General features: G+C 33.9%; 2 protein-coding genes across 2 annotated transcripts in view; both read right to left on the bottom strand.

The window, feature by feature from the left end:
- Positions 1–7,562: 7,562 nt before the first annotated feature.
- aldh8a1 (aldehyde dehydrogenase 8 family, member A1) lies at positions 7,563–15,005 on the bottom strand. Its single transcript, XM_051095911.1, has 7 exons — positions 14,749–15,005; positions 13,985–14,132; positions 12,701–12,856; positions 12,457–12,606; positions 11,653–11,909; positions 8,939–9,100; positions 7,563–8,785 (listed from the first exon to the last, which is right to left on the bottom strand). Exons 1-7 carry the CDS (start codon positions 14,884–14,886, stop codon positions 8,333–8,335), a joined length of 1,464 nt encoding a protein of 487 aa, XP_050951868.1. The 5' UTR covers positions 14,887–15,005; the 3' UTR covers positions 7,563–8,332.
- Positions 15,006–20,590: 5,585 nt separating this feature from the next.
- hbs1l (HBS1-like translational GTPase) overlaps positions 20,591–23,922 on the bottom strand; it is a 30,856-nt gene continuing 27,524 nt past the window's right edge. The window contains exons 14-18 of the mRNA XM_051095909.1: positions 22,477–22,567; positions 22,218–22,326; positions 21,532–21,632; positions 20,777–20,921; positions 20,591–20,648 (exon numbers count right to left, since the gene is read on the bottom strand). Coding sequence (XP_050951866.1) covers positions 20,637–20,648; positions 20,777–20,921; positions 21,532–21,632; positions 22,218–22,326; positions 22,477–22,567 — 458 coding nt within the window. The 3' untranslated portion in view covers positions 20,591–20,636. The remainder of the gene's footprint in view (positions 20,649–20,776; positions 20,922–21,531; positions 21,633–22,217; positions 22,327–22,476; positions 22,568–23,922) is intronic.

Here is a 23,922-nt window from a genome sequence, read left to right as displayed (position 1 = left end):
GTGTCACTGTCCACCAATTTGGAGAGAGGTCTAGCTGTCTACTTGTATTTCTTCACAAACATTTATTTGCATTTGTGTTTAATCCATTCTGCGAGTATTCATTGAAGGGTCACAAATTCCCTAAATCGCCACCATGACTTCCCCCATCAACAATGGGAATTACGCACAAGGCATTATCATTTCATCATAATCACCTGTATTGTTTACACATCCAGGACAAGTATCCATTCATCACAAGTATGTAAGTTGTCCAATAACTGAGTTTGGAATTAGTCGAGTGCATTCAGGATGACGACTAACCGTCTCTCTTGCGCTCTTCAGAGTGCGGCTGATTAACTATGACGCAGGACTGTGATAGATGGATTTAAATGTAACTGCATGTGATAAAAGTGTGAATGCCTTTATGTGTTGTTGTCACATGACTTGATGTTTGTCTGAAACTGGTGATGTTAAATTGCGTGCGACGCTTCTGGCTTATACATTTGCTGACGGCAATCAAACTATAATCTAAATGACACAATTGACCATCTGTGAATCATGTCATCATGGTTTGGGTCAGATGGAGGTCAGTAAACTCTCATCTGAAAACATAAAAAATAAATAAGCAAAGATTTCAGTTCAAGAAAGAGCAGAAACTTCAGTTCAGTCACAAACAAATGAGTAAAATTAGTGCAGCTTACTAGTAATGAGTAAGAAAGGCTTTGAGAAATAAATAAAATGGAATAATAAAGAGAATTAAAGATCTTATTATTAAAAAAAAAGTCATCTATTCCAAGGCCAAATGGTCTGATCTATATGCTGAACATTCCGTTTATAGTGTCAGCAATTACTCATTTGATTCTCACTTTTATTTATATACTTAAGAATTTAAGAAAAAATCTAGTCGTTTAAAAAACCTGGCATTGTTGGCCAATTGATGAATTGCTTTGGTTCATCTTTTACAAGCCACTTAAGATAAAACATCTAGTTTGGGTCAAAGGAAAAGTAATAAAATGCCTATTGAAAACATTATTCTAAAAATACAAGCTTAAAGTGGTTTAATGAAACCACAATGCTGAAAATCTGTTTTCTTAGAAAAGAATGAGATTAAATGGAAATCAAATTATGATCAAAACACAGATTTACCAAAATAAGAGGGATCATACAAAATGTGTGTTATTCTTTATTTAGTACTGACCTGAATAAGATATTTCACATACAGTAAAAGATGTTTTTCATATAGTCCACAAGAGAAAATAATAGTTGAATTTATAAATTATTACTATAACTATTTATAAACTTGATTTTTTTTTTTGTTTAGTGATAGTTGTTCATGAGTTCCTTGTTTGTCCTGAACAGTTAAACTGCCTGCTTTTCTTCAGAAAAAATCAGGTCCCACAAATTCTTTGGTTTTCCAGCATTTTTGTATATTTGAACCCTTTCCAACAATGACTGTATGGCTTTAAGATCCATCTTTTCTCACTGAGGGACTCATATGCAACTATTACACAAAGTTCAAATGCTCACTGATGCTTCAGAAGGAAAAAACAATGCATTAAGAGCTGGGGGGTGAAAACTTTTGAACAGAATGAAGATGTGTACATTTTTCTTATTTTCCCTAAATATCATATTTTTTTCATTTAGTACTGCCCTACAGAAGCTACAGAAAATACTTACATGTTTCCCAGAAGACAAAATAAGTTACCATGATCTTCAAATTCAAAAAGTTTTAACCCCCTGGCTATTGATGCATCGTTTTTCCTTCCGGAGCATCAGTGAGTGTTTGAACCTTCTGTAATAGTTGCATATGAGTCCCTCAGTGTGAAAAGATGAATATCAAAATCATACAGTCATCGTTGGAAAGTGTTCAAATACATCATTCAGGTAACAACACAGTATTAAGAATCAAGTGTATGTAAACTTTTGAAAAGGGTCATTTTTTATAAATTCAGCCATTATTTTCTCTTGTGGACTAAATCTAAACGTCTTTTATGTGAAATATCTTATTCAGGTCAGTACTAAATAAAAAAAATAACATGCATTTTGCATGATCCCTTTTATTTTGGTACAATAATTAACATTTTGCAGATTCTGCAAGGTGTATGTAAACTTGTGACCTCAACTGTAACTGAGAACTTTAACCTCTAAATTATAAAAATTTCTTCCGGACTGTTATGAGACTAAATAAAACACTTCAGTGAGCTTCCTTCCCGTCCATATCTCACTTCTCACTAAAAGACTTGTGTCTCACATTCTGTACATCTCTTATCTTGCAAAATAATATCAGATTCAAACAGAAGTACACCAAGCATGATTTCATCCTGCAAAAGCATGTCTCGTGTGTCATTGTCATTTGTGTTGCTGTGTGTGTAGTGTGTGTTGTTTCCATGGAGCGAGACCATCTGGTTAAATGGTGAAACACTAGTCAGCAGAAAGTGATCCAACACTTGGATTCGTTTGCCGCATCGACACCACAGTACATGTTGCAAGATCCGTGGTCATGTCGAGGAGGACTGGGAACTACGGCTCCCACATGACTGACAAATGGACATCCGAATTGGGAGGTCAGCCTCGGTCTTATATAAACACGGAGAGAGTTCAATGCGTCCTGACACAGCATTATGGAAAACCTTATTTTAAAAGCCCATGTTTGCCTAGACTAAATCCACATACATTCACAAACATTCAGATACACAATCATTAATGTTTGACTTGTTTGACCCAAATCTTACTACTTTTTGGCATTTCATTTGTGTCAGAGCTTAAACTTTAGTCAGCAGATATACAATTTATGTAAGTCCCCAGTCACATGAAGGCCTACATGAAATCAGCATACTTTATTCACAACTTCTGTGCTAGCTGTGGTAGGAAATATTGTTGGAAGGGATTTAGATATAATAAAATGTGTTAGATTAATCTGCAAGTCATAGCTGGTTATCATCAACATGATCAAACATGAAAAACAGACTGGTGAGGGACTTATTTTAAGTTTTATGAATGGAAATCTGCAGAGCTTTTGGTGGAATGCTGTGGGCACAGATTCCATACAGGCCTAGTCATGAGTTTTATAACAGCGAGTCCAACTGCTTCCAAAAAGCTGGACAGTAAGTGTTTATATCCGTCAATGACTAAACAGCCAGTGTTTTGTGTTTAAAAATGATCTTCTATGGAAACTCGCATCAGACAAGCTTTCAGTGGACTAGAAAGTCATGTCTGATGATCTAAAACAAATTCAAGAGAGCTTTTGAGGTAAAAACATGAATATTTAGTGACTACTATAATCATTTATACTGCATGGAAGCCTGTTTCTGTCTCAGAGTAAAAATACTTGTAAGATCATTTTAAAATAAAGTGACATATAAAAGCCAAAATTATGGGAAATAGCAAATTTTCAGATATAAAGACACACTATGAAGATACAATTTTGAGATACACAGTAAAGTTACAATTTTGACATATGAAGTTGATACATGAAGAAATACGCTACCAGTCAAAGAGTTCTCATGTTTTTTTCAAGTCTCTTCTGCTCACCGAGCCTACATTTATTTGATCCAAAGTAGAGCAAAAACAGTACAATTTTGAAATATTTTTACTATTTAAAATAACTGTTTTCTATTTATATATATTTTAAAATGTAATTTATTCCTGTGATTTCAAAGCTGAAATTTTAGCATAATTACTCCAGTCACCTGATCATTTAGAAATCATTCTACTATTCCGATTTGCTGCTCATTTACAAATTATTAATATATTGAAAAACAATTTTCAAGTTTGTATGATGAATAGAAAGTTTAAAAAACAGCATTTATCTGAAATAGAAATATTTGTAATAGAAATATCTTTACAATTACATTTGTTCAATTTAAGGCATCCTTGCTAAATAAACGTATTAATTTCTATCACTTCTTTCCAAAATATAAAAATAAAATTATACTGACTCCAAGCTTTGAATGGTATACTGTATAATGATATAAAAGCTTTTTATTTTAGATAAATGCTGATCTTTAGATCTTTCTATTATTCATCAAAGAATCCTGAAAAAATACAGTCAACTATTTTTGATAATAATAAATGTTTCTTGAACAGCAAATCAGCCTATTAGAATGATTTCTATAGGATCATGTGACACTGAAGACTGGAGTAATGATGCTGAAAATTTAGGTTTGATCACAGAAATAAATGTAATTTTAAAATCTATTCAAATAGAAAGGAGTTATTTTAAATAGTAAAACTATTTCACAATATTAGTTGCAATATTAATACACAATATTACTGCTTTTGCTGTATTTTGGATTAAATAAATGCAGGCTTGATGAGCAGAAGAGAAATAGTCACAACTGTGAGAAATAAAGACACATAACAAGAAAAAAGTCATTATCAGACATTTTTTTTTAATTAAATTTTGAAATTTTATGTATTTGAAATATACTGACATGGTATATTTAAAACAGTCACACTGATATAGTCGCAGATGTACAAAATAAAGCCACATATATGTGAAATAAAGTAAAAAATATAGGAAAGTAGCAATTTTAAGATATAAGGCCACGTGAGATTTAAAGTCACAGTTTTGAGATTTAAAATTGCAGTTGTGAGACACTAAACCCCAAATTTTGAGTTTGTAACATATAAAGTTAACGTGAGATACAAAGGCTTTAGTTTATTGAAGTGTGATGAGAGTAAAGTACTGTTTTTTCTGTCCTACACCATCTCTAAAACATCTACACCTGTTCCTTCCAGAGGTCATTAGCAATTTCTCTCCAGTCTCTTTCTCTCCACTCCTCTGTTGGCAAGAAGGGTGGATTGGGTGGGTGGTACAGACACAAACATACTCCATACTTTCTTTTTTTTTTTCCATTTGCAGGAAGTTTTACAAGCTACGTGATCTTCCGCCATTTTCTTCCTGGGTCACGCACACCAGAGACAACCTAATGAATGGGGAGCGACAGAAAGAGAAAGCGAGGGCTTTTTCCTTGTGTTTCCCAGAGTTTATTTAACCTGATTACACTTGATATTTTTCTCACAAGTCAGCAATATTCATCACAGCATTAGATGTCCTCCACCCACTGAGGGCCTCAACGGAAAATTGCCCTGATATGACCTGCTGTTCTGTTCACAGAGCATTTATACACGCACACACACACGGTCATCACACACAGATGTCTGCAGTTTTTTTCTTTCTTTGAAATACACCAACATACCACTGCTATAAAAACTTATTATGTACATTTTTCCCCAAATTTAGCTTTTGTTTTGTATTTAGTTCCGTTTTTGGTCAGACTTCAGGCCCTAGAATTGTTTAAAGGAGAAGTCCACTTCTAAAACAACAGTTACAAATAATTTACTCACCCCCTTGTCATCCAAGATGTTAATGTCTTTTTGTCTTCAGTCGTAAAGAAATTATGGTTTTTGAAGAAAACATTTCATAGAATGGACTTCAATTGTGCCCCCAATTTTGAACTTCCAAAATGTAGTTTAAATGCAGCTTCAAAAGGCTCTAAACGATCCCAGCCGAGGAAGAAGGGTCTTATCTAGTGAAACGATCCGTCATTCAAGCTACATTTTGTAAGTGCAAAATAATTTATTTTCGACTCTAGACAGAAAGACATGAACATCTTGGATAACAATGGGGTGAGTAAATTATTTGTAAATTGTTGTTCTTCCCCTTCCTTTATGGCACCCCTGGATTTGACTATATTTTTAAAGACCTTATATTTACACAACCATTTAGTTAACCGGTAAAACACAGGTTCCTAGCATTATCAAAATTCAGACCCCAGATCCATGGTTATTATGGGTAGCATCCTCAAGGTTTGTATGTGTGTACGTGTGTGCACATACAGGGCGGTACAGGGCATTGCCTGTGGTCAAGTCAAAATAAAAGCTGGCAGTGAGGGCTCTGCCCTTTGAGCACGGATGGTGCATGAGCACGCAGAGACGTGACTGAACACATTCACAAGTTTCCTTTAGTTTTCTTACACAAACGTGCACACACCCCTCATTAACTGAAAAAACCTTTCAATACAGATGCAAGATATCACTGCTTTCCGGCACCATGCAGACACGTACACTATTCTTAGTTTTTTTAGGCCAATTTTATTTGATTTTATTATTCATTCTGGCATTTTTTAAATTCCCTAATATTTTTAATAATTGTGGGAAGCATTCTGTTTGTTAATGTCTATTTCATAAGGTCTGAAAGATGTTGCGATAGAGAGACTTGCCCTAAAGACCTGAGGCCTAAAGAGAGATGAAAAACATCAGCTGGTGTTCTGATTCATATGATACATTATGTAGCACAGAACAGTTGTGGGGTTTTGCAGAAATTTTATGTGTATGTGTGTGATGTGCTACAGTATGTGTCAGATGTCACTTCCCACACTCTGATAAAACTTACACTCTGATAATTCTTGGAAACAGCACATGAATACATGCGCCCAGCTGTGGGAAGGTAACACACGAGAGTCTGCCGACCTAACCTCAATATTTGCAAACATATGTTGTTCCAATAAGATTTAAAAAAAACCTCTAAAAAAATCTCTAATGTTTCACCTAGAAAGCAATGAGATTTTATGGAGAGCAAGCCATGTGCTTCAGTCTCCTGCTCAGATTTTATTCCTGAGGTAAATAAGTTTTTTTCACAGTTCTTCTCCAGAGTTTTAAAAAGTTTTTAATATTGCCACAGACAGTTTTTTTTTTCCACTAAGTACCACTTAAAAATAAAATGAATTATCAATTTGTATATATATATATATATATATATATATATATATAGTAGTCAACATTTGAAGTAGACAACTATGGGTATTTATTCTGTATATAAAATGTTAGATGAATAACAATAAAATTATGCATAAATAAATTATTTTAAATGCTTTTACTATAAAATGTATTATTTTAAAGTTTTTACCCATTTAAAAAGCATTGGCAAACTGCTTCTGTTAAGCCTTTTGACAAATACTTTTCTTTATGCGTTTGTATGAATACATTTAAATTTGTATGAATGCATTTAAATAGGATTTTTAAACATAAATTAACTATAGTTTTAAACATATCTGTTTATCTGTCATTTTGACAAGTGATTTTTTTAAATACTTTTATGAATACATTAATTTACAGTATTTTTAAGTGGCATTCCATAATACCAAAATCTGCAAACAAATATCACATTTCATAAGAATTTTTTCAGAACATCTAATTCTTCCACGACCAAATGATCTAAGCTATGTTCGGGCCCTATAAAATCTGTTTTGTTTTTTCCAAATTCAGTTTATTTTATATTTTTTTTTTTCAAATTCTTTTTTTTTTCTTTTTAATTTTTCTGGATCCCTTTTTTTTCTATTTTATGGTTAAATTTAAAAAATGATTCAGAAAGCATGTCTGATTAATTGAAATCATTACATTTACACAATTTACCAGCAATTTATTAAAAGTTTAACAAAAATGTAGTTATTTGTTCAGCAAAAAATATACTTTTTTTTTTTTTTTTTTTTTTACCAAATGCTGTTTTTCATTACTTTTCTAGATTCCATTTTAATGGTTTCTTTAAAATTTCTCTGATTAACCGATTTTATAAAAATGTATTTATTATTATTTTCTTTCTTTTTTTTTTTGTTGTGTATTTAAATTTTTCTGGTAAATAATTTTTCTGGTAAATATTCCTTTACAATTAATGTTTTAATAATAAAGCTATCATTGGGCTACACTAGGTAATATTTTTCTGGCACATTTTCTTCAAGTTAAACCAAACTTCTTTCTACAACCTTTAAGTTTATAATAATAGTTTTTCTCAAAACAAACTATAAAATGCTCATGAAGTGAATCTCAGAGCAGTTCCAGAGAATGTGTGTTTATGTCATGTGCGCTTCAGTATATGTAATTTTTAGTTAATGAAACTGCGGATCTGCGCCATTCATTTACACAAAGACAGAACATTTTCATGTTCATATTTATTCAGAGAGATTCATATTCAAAACGTTTTCTAAACAGCTATATTTTTCTATCAAAAAGTAACTAATTTGTGCGTTTCACATTGCTTTTAAGAAATTCCAAGAAAAACAAAGTTTACAATAAAGCAGAACTGAGAATTCCATTCTATGTCTGAGCTATGAAACAGCAACTTCCAAGCACTAAAATTTAAGATATGTTAGAGAACATGATAATTTAAGACCACCGAAATGATTCACCCACATTCAATCACCATAAACACCATGAAGCACTTAGATTTTCTCATAAACTTTATTCCCAATCAAATTGAGTCTGACTGCTTCCTCTATAATTTGTAAACAGATTTGAAATGACACATGAATCACGCAGTGACTCACTGTCCATGCGCATATTGCTTCATCCTGTTTCAGTGTTTAATGGTGATGGATTTAACCTCAGTGAAGAAGTGGTACGAGTCTACTCCCCCCTCTCGACCAATGCCCGAGCTTTTCATGCCACCGAACGGAAGATTCAAATCTCTGACCAGCCAGCAGTTGGTCCACACCAACCCAGCCTCCAGTTTCCTAGCAACCCTGTGCACGCGCCCCACATCTCGGGACCACACCGTGGCAGATAAGCCGTAGCGGACGCCGTTGGCCCGTGATATCACTTCCTCCTCCTCATCGAAGGGTGTCACGCAGGTTACGGGACCGAAAATCTCTTCCTGCATCAGTGCGGAGGAGTCTTTCACCCCAGAGATGATGGTGGGCAACATGAAATAGCCACCTGCATTTTGTTCCGGAAGGGTAAGTTTGTCCACACCCTCCCCACAATGCACCTGGGCACCCTCTTTCAGCGCCAACGCAACATAACCTTTAACCTGTAGGAGTTAAGCAGGCATTTTAAATGTTTTAAAAATGTCTGTTTGTAAACTTAGTGTATTCTTCATATCTGTTTTCGAATCCCACATTTCACATTGAAAATGCAGCAAATATATATATATATATATATACATATGTGATTATAATCAGACCTTCTGTAGATGCTCTTTGCTGATGAGCGCTCCATTGTCATTGGAGGGGTCAGTGGGCGCTCCGGTTTTCCACCGGCGAGCCGCCTCCACGAAACGAGTGAGGAATTCTGGGTAAATGCTCCGCTCAACAAAGATTCGGCTGGTACACAGACAGATCTCTCCCTGAGAGAAAAGAGGAAAAAGATGCAAACAAGTAAATCTCATAATTATCACTGGGCTGTGTAAACTAATTATATACAAACATTTTAAATATTAGCTCAAAGATTATGTGTTTGTGTGTGATGTAAAGGCCTAAGCGAGAGAAAAAGAGAAAGAGAGGGAAAGAGTGTGACAGAACACAATGTACAATGCTGTATTAACAATTTATGCGTTTTGAGCACCTCAGTGTGGCAGAAAACTGAACTACATGGTGTTGTTTCATTAAAAGAAAGGTTTGACAGAGTATAATAAACAGTCTCAATATGTTGTTTAATTCTGCCAATTTAACTAAAGTTAAAAGTAATAAAAATCCCTAAAGAAAAAAAGACAAATATTAAATGATAAACTTAAACCTAAAAAAAGAAAGAAAATTAGAAATGTTGCCTTAGCACCTAACTGAAATAAAATGTTCAAAGTGAATTACTTAAATTACTAAAACTTAAGAAATTAATGCTAAACAGAATTATTTAAAAAAAAAAAACAAATAAAAATGGCAAAAGCACATAAAATTACTAAAATCAAAAATGAAAGCTAATTTTAAAAATACTGTAATAGCATGTAACTGATACTACAATAACATCAGTCATCATATATTATATTTTACACATAAGTCACATTTTAGATGTATCAGGGCTCTAGTGTAGTGTAAAACAACACCGTTTTTACCTTGTCAAAATGAGCTCTGCAAAAATCAACCCATTCTGAGGGATTGTTCCTTTAAATGCAAATGAGCTCTGCACGCCCCGCCCCTCTCTTCTCTCTGGAGTGACGAGCCTGTTTACTTTAGCCGCATTTAGCCACGTTTAGCCGCTAAACTTGCTAACTAGCACGTTATTAGGAAAGGTGATTACAGAGATTCATTAAATAAAAAACCTTATACTCACTTCTGCTGTAGGTGAAGCTGGATCACAAATGATTCGCACAAACAGACGCATTTATGTAGATCGGGAGGCGCATTCCCTTCACAAACAAATGTAATTCACTGCATCTTCAGTGGTTCAGATGTCGGGAGCAAATGACGACCACTATGTTCATTATTACATCCAGCAACATAACACCTCAATTGGTCAATCGAAGATATTCTTGCCTAACTTACATCCCTGCTCCGGCATCGAAACAATGGAGGTCGGACTGTTACAGCTGATTTAAGGCGGGTCTGAGGTAAGATGATCATGTCAATCAACTATCGTGGGAGTGGCTTCTGACGGTGTGACGCCACACCGACAGGCATCTGAGAATGGCTCGATTTGAAAAAGGGGATATTATTTTTAGATTCATTAATAATCAATAAACCTTCTAATCAATAATCATAAAATCTGATCAATAATTAGCCTTCCCATACAAGGTTAATTTTGACTCCTTAAAGTGATTTACAGGGGAATTTTAGTTTTTATCTTTGTAATGGCATTTTTCTAACTTTATTAAAAGTATGTCATCTTTTAGGTAATTTTTTGAAATTATATTTTTTAAGCGTTTTAAAATTTATAATTAAAACAAGAAGAATAAGAATGAGTAAAATAAAAATAAGTTACCAATCAAATGAAATCAGTATTACCAAAATAATTTGTATTACAGAGGTGGCATAGAAGAACAAAAAGTGGCTTGTAGGTGTATTTTCACATTGAAGTGGCAATCAAATTTATAAATTCATGTTGAGATTAATGTTTTAAATATAAAATTTTGAATACAGAAATATTAAATGATTTAAATAACTGAAAAGATACTTAAAAATGAAACTAAAACTGCCAGTAGGTGGCAGCAAGTCACTGATTTAATTACTGAATCATTCATTCATTTGATTCGTTCCGACAGCTGATTCATTCAGGAATAAAGCGACTAAAGTCTTTATGAATGAGAAATTGAATCATTGACTCACTAGATTAGTTTAAAAACACGTTCATTCATAAACTAAACGTTTTGTTTGAATGGAGATGTGCAGCGGCTCAGTTGTGACTTGTTTCAGACTATTTTTATGACGAAATAGAGCAAAATCAGGCAATAGTGTTATAATCAGACAATGTAAGTTGTATTAAATTAATGTCTCATTTACAAACTCCCTTAAAATCATTAAACGCTGTCACTCATCTTAGTTCATCACGATCTCACAAAGTAAGCAAAAAGATGTAAGATATTTAGTCTTGTTTCCTAGGGGAAAAAATCTAAATGAGTTAAGTTTGCTTAAAACAAGTAAAATACACTTTTTATTTTTCTTACCCCACTGACAGATCATTTTACTTATTTTAAGCAAAATGCACTTAATTCAGATTTTTTTCCCAAGGAAACAAGACAAGTCATTTTGCTCTTCTAGTAAATGCATCTTGATTTAAGAATTTTCAGATATTTTGACTAAAAACAAGATAAAATGGGCTGGGGGATTGTTTTGTAAAATGTGAAAAGCTATAAATAAAATATTCAAAAAAAAAAAAAAAAAAAAAAAAAAACAAGATAAAAATACTAAGTAAGATAAAAAAAATTTTTTCAGTGCAACCTGATTGGTAAATTTTCTATCAGCTAACCTGATTGGAGAAGCTGGATCGTACAGTAGTGCTGATGCACTGCTCCATGTCAGCATCAGCAAATATAATAGCCGGGTTTTTCCCACCAAGCTCCAGCGAAAGCTTCTTACAGTACGGTGCACTGCGCTCTGTTATCAGCCTTGCTGTAGCTGTGCCACCCGTGAATGAGATCAACGGCACATCAGGGTGGGACACCAATGCATCCCCGGCTCTTGGGCCCGTGCCAAAGACAATGTTGACCACTCCAGGTGGAAAGCCTAGAAAAAGCATGCAGGTATTGTATAGAAATAGTCATTAAATTTAGATATCATATAAAATGCATGTCTGTATAAAAAGAAAACAAAGCTACTAAAGCCTAAGGCCATCCAAGATGTAGATTAGTTGTTTCTTGATGAGAACAGATTTGGAGAAATTTAGCATTACATCACTTGCTCACAAATGGAGCCACTGCAGTGAATGGGTGCCGTCAGAATAAGAGTCCAAACAGCTGATAAAAACATCACAATCCACAAGTAATCCACATGACTCCAGTCCATCAATTTATGTCTTGTGAAGCAAAAAGCTGCATGTTTGTAATAAACAAATCCATTGTGTGGACTGTTTTTAATCAGCTGTTTGGACTCTCATTCTGACGGCACCCATTCACTGCAAAGGATCCACTGGTGAGCAAGTGATGTGATGCTAAATTTCTCCAAATCTGTTCTGATGAAGAAACAAACTCATCTACATCTTGGACGGCCTGAGTAATTTTTAAATTTGGGTTAACTATTTCAAATCGGAGATGGACAAACACAAATCTCTCACCAGCTTCCTCCAAAAGCTGACACATCATCCAGGCAGTGACTGAGGTCATTTCACTGGGTTTCGCCACTACAGTGTTGCCTGCAGCAACAGCCGGGGCAATCTTCCAGGTCAGCAGGTACAGTGGCAGATTCCATGGGCTTATAAGACCAGCTGTAGACAGGGAAAATGTAAATTTAACATACATAAACCATCTAAAAGAGTGATGTACTATTGAGAAGTACAGTGTGTATAGACCACCACATACCTACTCCTACAGGACAACGTATTGTGTAGTTGAGACAGCCCATGTGATCCATTTGACTGCAGTCACTAGTGTGATGCAGGACAGATGAAGCAAAAAAGCGGAAGTTGTGTGCTGCTCGTGGAATGTCCACATTTCGGGCAAATGTTATGGCCTTCCCTGGACAAAAAAAGAAAAAAAAGAAGTGAGAAGTGAGAGAAGTGGAATACACATACACACACACACACAAAAAAGTTAAAATTAAGCTTAAAAAAAAAAAAAAGTAAAAATACATGTACAGTTGAGGTAAAAAGTTTACGTACATATTGCAGAATCTGCAAAATGTTAATTATTTATCCAAAATAAGAGTGATCATACAAAATGCATGTTATTTTTTTATTTAGTACTGACCTGAATAAGACATTTCACATAAAAGACATTTACATATAGTGCACAAGAAAAATAATAGTTCAATTTAAAAAAAAAATTACTCCATTCAAAAGTTTACATATACTTGATTCTTCATACTGTGTTGTTACCTGAATGATCAACAGCTGTTTTTTCTGTTCTGTGATAGTTGTTCTTGAGTCCCTTGTTCGTCCTGAACAATTAAACTGCCTGCTGTTTAAATCCTTCAGGTCCCACAAATTCTTTGGTTTTTCAGCATTTTTGTGTTTTTGAACCCTTTCCAACAATAACTGTATGATTTTTTTGCACAAAAATGCAAAAAAAAAAAAAAAAAAAAAAAACAGAATTTGTGGAACCTAAAGGATTTTTATAAAGACCAGCAGGCAGTTTAACTGTTCAAGACAAACAAGGGACTCATCAACAACTATCGCTAAAGAAATAACACAGCTGTGGATCATTCAGGTAACAACACAGTACTAAGAATCAAGTGTATGTAAACTTCTGAACGGGGTCATTTTTATAAATTCAACTGTTATTTTCTCTTGTGGACAATATGTAAACGTCTTTCATGTGAAATATCTTATTCAGGTCAGTACCAAATAAAAAAATAACATGCATTTTGTATGATCCCTCTTATTTTGGTAAAATAATGAACATTTTGCAGATTCTCCAAGGTGTATGTAAACTTTTGACTTCAACTGTTCAGCTCTCTAAATATTATAAATGCCACTGACAAAAAAAAACATATCTGTTGAGCAGCAGTACATTGCTGACACACTTTCAAATTCTGTCTACCTTTGGTCTGTTGTGCACTGGTAAGTCCTTTGAACTTGTTAACTCGTTTAGTGTTCCCTTAATGTACTATGGTACTGTATTACAGGGCAGTTTCTAGTGTTTTACCTTGGTCTTTAGACTCAGCCTGGGCAAACTCCTCCAGTCGAGCCTCTATCAGGTCTGCCAGTTTATTCAGCACTTTGGACCTCGCTTCTGGACTCTTAGCTGACCAATCAGGAAAGGCCTCTTTGGCCGCCCTCACTGCAGCATCAACCTATAAGCAGTGAGAAAAGGGTTATCTGTGTAAATTGGATATCTTGCTTTGTACAGGTATTGGCCTATTTTAGGATTTGACAGTTATGTAACGTCATTTCAGTATAAAAACTCTTTATTAAATGCATTAAAATGCACTCTACTGATAAAAATGTAAAATGTTAAAAAACAATAAATTAATTTATAATTTAATATAACATAGCACTGTTTTATATGATATCACTGACCCAGACAAGTTCTTCTGGTGTGAGCCATAATAGTTAATAATTAAACACCGGACTTTGAGCAGCCAGCTGATTATGACCAAAGTGTTTACCGCGAGAACTATATGAGAATAAAGGTGCATCACCGTGACTCAGTGGAATTTGTGTCTTCAGCCAAAAAATCTTGTGACTAGTTACATATTTTTAAAGGTAACTGCAATGTTTTTACACTATAAACAAATAAAAATGCTCAACTAGTGAAATATGCATTCAGACAAACGTATAAGACAGTATATCAATAGTGACACAGAATGCATTTGATCGTGCACAACTGACATCACCAATTACTAACAGAAATTGAGAATAATGAGAGGAAGATATATATATAAAAAAAAAAAAAAAAAAAAATCTCACCTCTTCAGGTCCACTATCTGGAATTTTGCAATAAACCGTTCCAGTCGATGGGTTGAATGAGTCTATTAGCTTGGAGCATGGTACAAACTTCCCACCTATATAGTTTTCCAGCACTAGATATTTAATATCTTTTGACATTTTAGAAAAATCAGATTGAAAATCAGTTTTGCAGACAAAAGGAAAAACTCAAATGTTTGCGCACCAGTCAGCACACTGTTACATATGAGCTTTCCCTGGACTCTTTTGCAATATGTTTACTCAAGTAACTGAGAGGTTGTATAGTAAACTAAATGGCTCCTCCAGCAGATATGACACTCATTAATTAGAGCATGAGTTAGGCATTAAAAAAACCTTAACGTGTTAGAGATTTTGAGATATTATTCACATTTCTGTGAAAAGGGAATTGTTGCCTTGAGTTAAGTATTTAACACTGATGTTGATGACTGACCATTGCACACATTTACAAGTCAGTAGAAAACTGTATAATACTAAACCTCAACACATTTAAAGTACTTATTTAGATACAAACGTGTTTATGATATACTGAAATGTTCATTTTGGGCAACTGGAGTGGGTGTTTTTATCTTGTAGTGTGCACAGAAATAGGGAACACGTTACACGTTTTGTGTAAGCACTTTCTGGAAAGAAATGAAAACCAAAATATGTACAGGTGTGTGGGGGAGGTTGATTGATGTGTCACAGTATTAAGAGTGTTTATATTACTGTGCTTCTGAGTGCAGCACTTCAGGCCTGAAATAACCCAGGATGCGGAGGATGAGGCAAAGGCATTAGTCAAAAAGAAAGCGGCGAATATACGTTTACCTACTACACAACAACACAAAATTATCATACATAATACCATCACAAATCCACAGATAACGTGCTAGGAATGTTTTACCTTTGGTTCCTTAAAATATCGATATAAACGGATGGCCACGGTACGCCACGGAGCTACTTTTTCCATAAGGTAATGGAGTAGCACGACAAAACAACTTCGGAGTTTCTAAAATCTGAGGAAACAATCAAACGCTGGACTCGAGATTTGGGTGAATTGGTTTGTTAAGTGAACTGATTAAAAAAAAAAAAAAAACAAGATTCAACCCCTTTACAAAAGTCACTGTGCGTAATTTCATGTCTTTATAAAGAAATATTCCGTTAAATGGTGATATGTTGTCGATTTAGGCTTACAAATTATGATTTATTAAAAAGTTGTTTTGATAATCGTCACCTAATTAATTTAAACTTTTTCTTTGGGAAGAAAAATACAGCTCTGATAAAGTTATACAATTAAAAGGATAGCAATAACAAAACATTTAGCTACAGAAATAAAATGACTTAAATTACGAGTAAATAGTTTGAGGTTCTATGAGAATTCAGTGACTTATTTTAGGCTAATACAGGGTTTGAACTTATGCCACGATTTGGTCAGTTATCCGGATGCACGGCCATATTGCCTATACTCGGATGTAAACAACAGCATAGATTGCACGGTTAATGTACTACTGAATACATTTTCATGCTAATTTATGCTGTGTAAACCATGGAAAAATCATAGAGAGTTGGACTTGGTAAGCAGGAAAGGCTGGTAAAGACAATATTAATTAAGATATTGGCCTAATATTTCACCTACCTGACTGGAAATAATAAGAACAAACATGAATGTTGTTAAGATTCTTGCCCTGGAAATCCTGGTTCAGTTTGGCCAACCACAAATGCCTTTTGTTCCTCAGACAGTTTTTTTTTTTTTTTTTGCATTAATCTCCTCGATTTGTTATCATCTTCACCAGTCTATAGTACTCCAAATGTTTTTCCTCGTCCGACCGATTAGTACAGCCCAAAAACATGACAATAATTGACCATTTTCAGCAGCGATAATCAGCTAAATATGCAAGTTTCATTCGGTTCAGTGACATTGTTTACATTCAGTGTGGCCAATATGGACAATTGATGACATACCATGAAAACATTTCATAGTAACAATATCTCCAACAGCTAATGTGGACTTGTGAGAAACATTTTAAGAGATCCTAAAACACATCGAAGTGAGACAGGCCGCACTTAAACCAAGATGGCTGGTGGAAGTCTGCCATCTCCTTACTTTGCAGAAGATGGTACTGCTGGCAAAAATCCAATCACACTTAATTTCACACTCACTTTATCTGCCTCAGGTTCTCAATGCAACACTAGGTCTCAATTTCAATTTCTTGAGATAACTTCTTCGCTGAGAGACCAATGAAAGAGTCTCTTGAGGCATATTTGTCAATTTTAAGTTTAGAGTGAGATATTATACCAATTCAAAACAGGGAACTTAGAAAAAAGTTTCTGGAATATAACAACAGGGGAGTGAAAGAAAAGAATGAAATGGCAAGAATTAGATTTTTTTTTTGCTGTTTACACATCCCTGCTTTATATGTCACCGAGAAGCTTAATTAGAAAGTGATTTTATAATTTTATATCTCTTTAAAGTTTCATGAAGCAGCATTAGAACAAATCATGAAAATTTTATGGAGAACAGCAGAGTGAGAGACTTTGCTCATTCCAAATCAAAAAACCGGCCTCAGAGAAAAAGTGGGTGGATGTTGAATTTTCACTCCTCAAGAAAAAGATACAAACCACCACAGAAAAATAACATCTATAAGGAGAATCATCAAGCAAGGAGAAAAGACAACTCTTACTGTCAAAATGCCATTGTATGCCATGATGCAGAAAATTAAAGGAAGGAAAAGATCATTACACAACTATTTTGGATGATTTATAAAGAGGATCAAAGAGAACAATGAGCTGAAATTAGAGAAAGACAGCATTAAAAAATGCTATTGTCAAAAATGTTCTTTGTGGGTAACTCAGAAAACTCTTTGATGCTTTTAAAGCAGAGCTAATTACAAAATCTCGAGACTGTGATTACTGCACTTGCAATTGGTCTAACTCTGCAGCACACAGCACATACACTTATTATCCCAAAGCTCATTTGTTACCCTGATGGAGCCATTTGAGCAACCCCAGTGGTATAAAACTAAAAGGTCAGTTCCTAAATTTTTCACTTTTGATGGTAATGTCTTATTAACTACAATCCTGTGTAGTGGATGAGGTCTAAGTAGCGCATTTATTATCAATTTCAGTATATTTGCTTTGTCTACACTGCTGGAAACGTACTATTAATTTTTCAGCATATTTCTCTGCAACCAAGAGGCAGAGACGAATTGATTAAACCAAGCTTCACTGAATCAATGTGTCATCATCTTCGAGTCTTTATCTATTCTGAACAAGCTGCATTCATGAAGTCTTTTGATTACCAGAGCGTGAAGTGGAAAATTACAGCAGCACACTCTCACACAAGCAAACAAGTTATTAGCTACATCTGTTTGTGTTTGAGCACATATAATGAGCAGCTGTGGGAGTGAGCACTTTTTAGAATAAGTGGAAAATTACTTGATTTGCATAACTCAGATTACACTGCAATAGTAGTGTGTTCACAAAACATCGTGTCATTCAGCCTCAGGCCAGAAGAAGGTGCTAAAAGCCAAATCGAGAAATAATGAAAACTGTAGGGATGAAAATAACAGCTTACATGTAGGAAAAACATACATTATTCCTGTCCAGAGAATTTATGATGATTTTGTTAATGTTGAGCAGGGCCATGAAGTACGAAGCCCATGTCCACAGAATAAAAAATACAAATGGTAATTGCAACTTTTTAATTCACTCCCAGGAAGATATACACTCAAAATTGTGAAATATAAACTGCCTTTTAGCAATTCCATTTATCATCTCGACATTCTTACTTTTCCTTCAAATTTGAAAGTTTAAATCTTGCAATTCCAACATCTTTTCTCACAACTGAAGTTTAAATTCTCACAAAAAAAGTCAGAATTGCAAAAAATACACATAAAATTGTGAAACAAATGTCTTTTTTGCAATTCCATATATTATCTCACAATTCTGACTTTGTCCTCAGATTTTGAAGTTTAAATCTCACAATTCTGACTTATTTTCCTACAATTCGGAGTTTATGTCTCACAATTTGAACTTTGTTTCTCGCAACTCTTAAAAAAAAAATCATCTTTATCATCTCGCAATTCTGACTTTTTCCCCTTAGATTTTGAAGTTTAAATGTCCCAATACTGATGTCTTTTATCACAATTCGGAGTTTATATCTTACAATTTCAACTTTATTTCCATCACTTTTTAAGAAAAGAATGTCAGCATTGCAAGATATACACTCAAAATTGTGATATAAATGCCTTTTTTTGCAATTCTATTTATCATCTCGCAATTCTGACTTTTTTCTTTACATATGGAAGTTTAAATCTAGCAATTCTGACTTCTTTTCTCAAAATGTAGAGTTTATATCTCACAATTTGGACTTTATTTCCATCAATTTTTATTAAAAGAATGTCAGAAATGCAAGATGTACACTCAAAATTGTGATATTAATGCCTTTTTTGTAATACCATTTATCATCTCGCACTGCACTGCAACTTTTTCCTTTAGATTTGGAAATTTAAATCTCGCAATTCTGACTTCTTTTATCACAATTCGGAGTTCATATCTCACAATATGAATTTTGTTTCCTGCGATTTAAAAAAAAAACAAAAACAAATTAAAGATATACAATCAAAATTGTGATATGAACAGCTTTTTTTTTTTTTGCAAGTGACTTTTTAGATGTTTAAATTTCATAATTCTGACTTCTTTTCTTACAATTCAGAATTTATATCTCACAATTTGAACTCTGTTTCCAGCAATTCTACTAAAAAAATCTAAATTCCAAAATATACACTCAAAATGTTTATATAAATGCTTTTTTTTTTCAATTCTATTTATCATCTCATAATTGTGACTTTCTTTAGATTTGGAATTTTAAACCTCGCAATTCAGACATGCTTAAATCTCACAATTCTGTCTTCTGTTCTCTTACAATTTGGAATTAATATTTCACAGTTGGGACTTTCCCGCAATGCTTAAAAAAAAAAAAAAAAAAAAAAAAAAAAAAAAAAGGCAGAACTGCACGATTCAGGCTACCATGATAAAACCAACAAACACTCCACAATGGCAAAATAAATGTAAGAATACGATGTAGATATCTACTGGTCCAACAATACACAGACTCATGTTGTCCACAGTGATGAGTATTTTTTATTTTTCTGATGAAGAAGCTTTCCCCCGATTACAACAACTTCAGCTTCGATACACCCAAACGAAATGTTCTTTAAATTAAAACCCCTTAATAGTCAAGTCAAAAACAGGTGATTAAGAGTCATGTCCGTTAAGTCCTCAAAGTGATTATTTTTAGATTACAGACATGCAGATGAGTTTCTTCCACATCCATAGCATATCCATTTGCCTGATGGTTCTCAATCCTTCCGTTTTCTCCTTAATGATCAGGAAAAGACTGAGTAGCAGCAATGGAAGGGCAGGTTTCATTCACACTGTCCTGCTCACATGAGAAACTAATGGAGGAGATGAGAGCAGCCAGCTGTGTTGCTTAATCTATTTCCCTTTTACAAATGTACAAATACTTAACTAACCTGATTAATTAACCTTAAAAACCTTCCATCTGAGCCAAAACTAAATGTCCATTATGTGCTGCCATCTTATAGTCACAAATGACGCACTTTACAATAATCTAAATAAAATATCAAATAATAAAACAAAATGAGTTCAGTCTGTTGCAATGCAATCAATGAATGGAAGCAAACCAGAGTTAGTACTAAGAGGGTTTGAGTTGAAATTTTGGATGAATTATTACACAGACCGATTACAATGCTAGATGTTGCCCAGTAGGGGTCTGTGTGTATTCACTTTGTGTCTGCGTTACTGTAGCTCTGAGGGGGAATTGCACTTCTGTCCAGGGGTTTCGCCAAGTTTTTTTCTGGAGGAACTGGTTCTTACTCTTTGATCTAGAACAGTATAAATATTAGCAGTATTAACAAGCATCACATTCTCATGATGCAATATCAAAAAATGCTGATGAATACAAAAAGGGAATGTGTTTAGTGAGAAAAAGTGGACGTGTACTGCCTTTTACCTCTGTGACAACTCCAGCAGCAATGGTGGAGCCCACGTATCTCAGCATGAACCGCCCCAGCTCTTTATAGTCCTTATAGAGCTCCAGAGCCACAGGCCTCTGTGTTTGAATCTCCACCACAGCGTTCTGTCCTTTACTCAAACACCTGCACAACAGTTACACACCATCAACAAGCTGACAACGACTCTTCAGCAAAAACACCATCATCTATTATTTATTTAATAATCAGAAAGCACCAGAGATTTATTTTAGTTTTCTTTACTTGTACTAAAATTTTAACAAACACTATTTTAGTATTAATTTTCAAATTCGCTTTTTTCATTTTAGTTTTAGCAATTTTTAAACATTTCTATTTAGCTTCAATTAATTTTTATTTCAGCTTTAGTTAGTCATTTTAGTAAGTTGTTTTATTTTACTTCAGCTTTATTTGTAATACCAAAATGTATTTTTAATAGTTTTATTTTTAGTTAACACTAATGAGATGTGAGAGCTGCTGCAAAGGAGAAGAGACTCAAGAAATATTCTCATTTATATTCATTATACAACAAGAGTAAATGTATATCATCAAAAAAATCTGTCATATGGGGTTGTTCAGAACTTTGTTTTTTTTAAGAATATGACAGTCGCCGTTTACTTTTTATAGTTCACCGTTTTCCTAAAGAAAGTCATATAGGTTTGGAATAACATGAGGTTGAATAAAATGATGATAAATTATCATGTGCACAAATATGATTCCATATGAATCATCCACTTACTTTGGTTTCTTCTTGAGAATTTCTCCACTGCTCTTATGTAATACACTGACTAACTTCCTAATTGTGGCTGGTTCGCTTACGGTCTGATAATGTAACAGTATCTGATAATCAAACACAAAATACAAGGAAGTGTTAACAGATGCACACACACACACACACACACACATTCTACCAGTGAAAAGTTTTTGAACAGTATGATTTTCAATGCTTTCTTAAAGCATTAAGTATGATTTTTAATGCTTTCTTTTCTGATCACCAAGCCTGCATTTATTTAATCCAAAGTGTAGCAAAAACTGTAAAATTCTGAAATATTTTACTATTTAAAATAACTGCTTTCTATTTGAATATACTTTAAAATGTAATATATTCCTGTGATTTCGAAGCTGAAATTTTTGCATTATTACTCCAGTCACATGATCCTTCAGAAATCATTCTAATATTCTGATTTGCTGCTCAAAAAACATTTATTAGTATTATTGTGTTGAAAACAGCTGAGTAGAATTTTTTAAGTTTCTTTCAGAAGAACAGAATTTATCTGAAATAGAAATCTTTTGCAACATTATAAATGTCTAATCGACTTCTTTAAAAACATTTAAAATCTTACAGTTCAAAAACTTCTGACTAGTAGTGTATAAATTTATACATATATATAGTATACGTCTGAACAGAGAAAGAGCATTTCTCACGGGGAAGCCTTGCGTGACGGGAACTTCTATATTAAAGAGGAGAATTCTTGCTCGGAATCTTGTACAGGCTTTGATGGGCTCTTTGGGATCACAGAATATACATCCAACACTATAAAGAGAAGAAAGAGCGACGAGAAGACATGATACATGATCATACAGAATCAGCAGTGCCCAGAGTCTTCTAATCAAGCATATAACTATATTATAGTATGCTCTATGAAAGGGAATGCTCTTAACGTGCGTTTCTTCACACACTCACTTTATCTTGATGATGTCCATGCCAGTTACAGTCAGACTGACATGATCACCAGCAGCTGCCCAGTCTAAGGCTTCATCATGGAGAGTGATCCCTAGAGAGACACAGACTGCATTTTAGGGATACATCAACCTGATATGCCAAATAGGGTTAGGCGATACACTACCATTCAATAGTTTGAGGTTAGTAAAATCCTTGAAAGAAGCTTTTTTATACTCACCCAGGCTGTGTTTACTGGATTAAAATGGTAAAAATAGTAATATTGTGAAGTATTATAACAATTTAAAATCACTGTTTTCTATTTTTAAAATTGTCTTTCTTTCTTCAGTCATAAGCAAATTATGTTTTTTGAGGAAAACATTTCAGAATTTCTTTCTATATTGTGGGCTTTTATGGTGCCTGTGAGTTTGAACTTCCAAAATGTAAATTCAGTTTAATTTACAGCTTCAAAGGGTCCCAGCCGAGGAAGAAGGGTTTTATTTAGTGAAATGATCTGTTATTTTCTAAACAAACTGACAATTTCTATACTTTTTAACCTCAAATGCTTGTCTTTTCTAGCTCTGCGTAAACTCTGTGTAGTCCGGTTCAATACAGTTAGGGTAGGTCAAAATACTCCCATCTCATTGTCTCTTACAACTTCAAAATTGTCCTGCATCGCCGCAGAAGTACTGACCCAGTGTTCACAAAGTGAACATGCAAAGAACATTAAACGACCTTTACAAAAAAAAGGTAAAACAGCGACGTAGGATGATTTTGAAGTGGAGAAGAAAATGAGATGGGAGTTTTTCGACTTACCTTAACTGTCTTAAACCGGAATACACAGTTCACACAGAGCTAGACAAGCATTTGAGGTTTACAAGTATACAAATTGTAATTTTCTTTCAAAAAATGACAGATTGTTTCGCTAGATAAGACCCTTCTTCCTTGGTTGGGATCATTCAGAGTCTTTTGAAGCTGCATTTAAACTGCATTTTGGAAGTTCAAACTCACAAGCACCATAGAAGTCTACTATATGGAGAGAAAAAACAATTTACTACTAAAGAAAGAAAGACATGAACATCTTGGATGACAAGGGGGTGAGCAAATTGTAAATTTGTTTGTTCTGGAAGTGAACTTCTCCTTTAAACTTACTAACCCCAAACTTTGGAACAATAGTGTATATTTTCATAATATTCATGATATATATTAAATGATTTTTCTAGCAAAAAAAAGTGCAATATCATAACTACTGTAATAATACTAAAACTTTTTTGATGTCAATACACTTGGTTTGCAATCTTTTCTTGCCTCAGTAGGACAGATATAAAAGTTACTAACAAAAGAGAGCTAATAGTTTGAATCATTATTGTGAAACAGTAACTTATGCAACAATTTTCTCAAAACTGTTTTATATATTAGTGTTTTAGTTTTTATTGCATATTATTAAATATTAATGTTTTATTTTATTAA

Source organism: Labeo rohita, chromosome 23, assembly GCF_022985175.1.
Source record: "Labeo rohita strain BAU-BD-2019 chromosome 23, IGBB_LRoh.1.0, whole genome shotgun sequence".
In the NCBI taxonomy this organism is placed as follows: Eukaryota; Metazoa; Chordata; class Actinopteri; order Cypriniformes; family Cyprinidae; genus Labeo; species Labeo rohita.
This window is presented reverse-complemented; position numbering and strand designations above follow the sequence as displayed.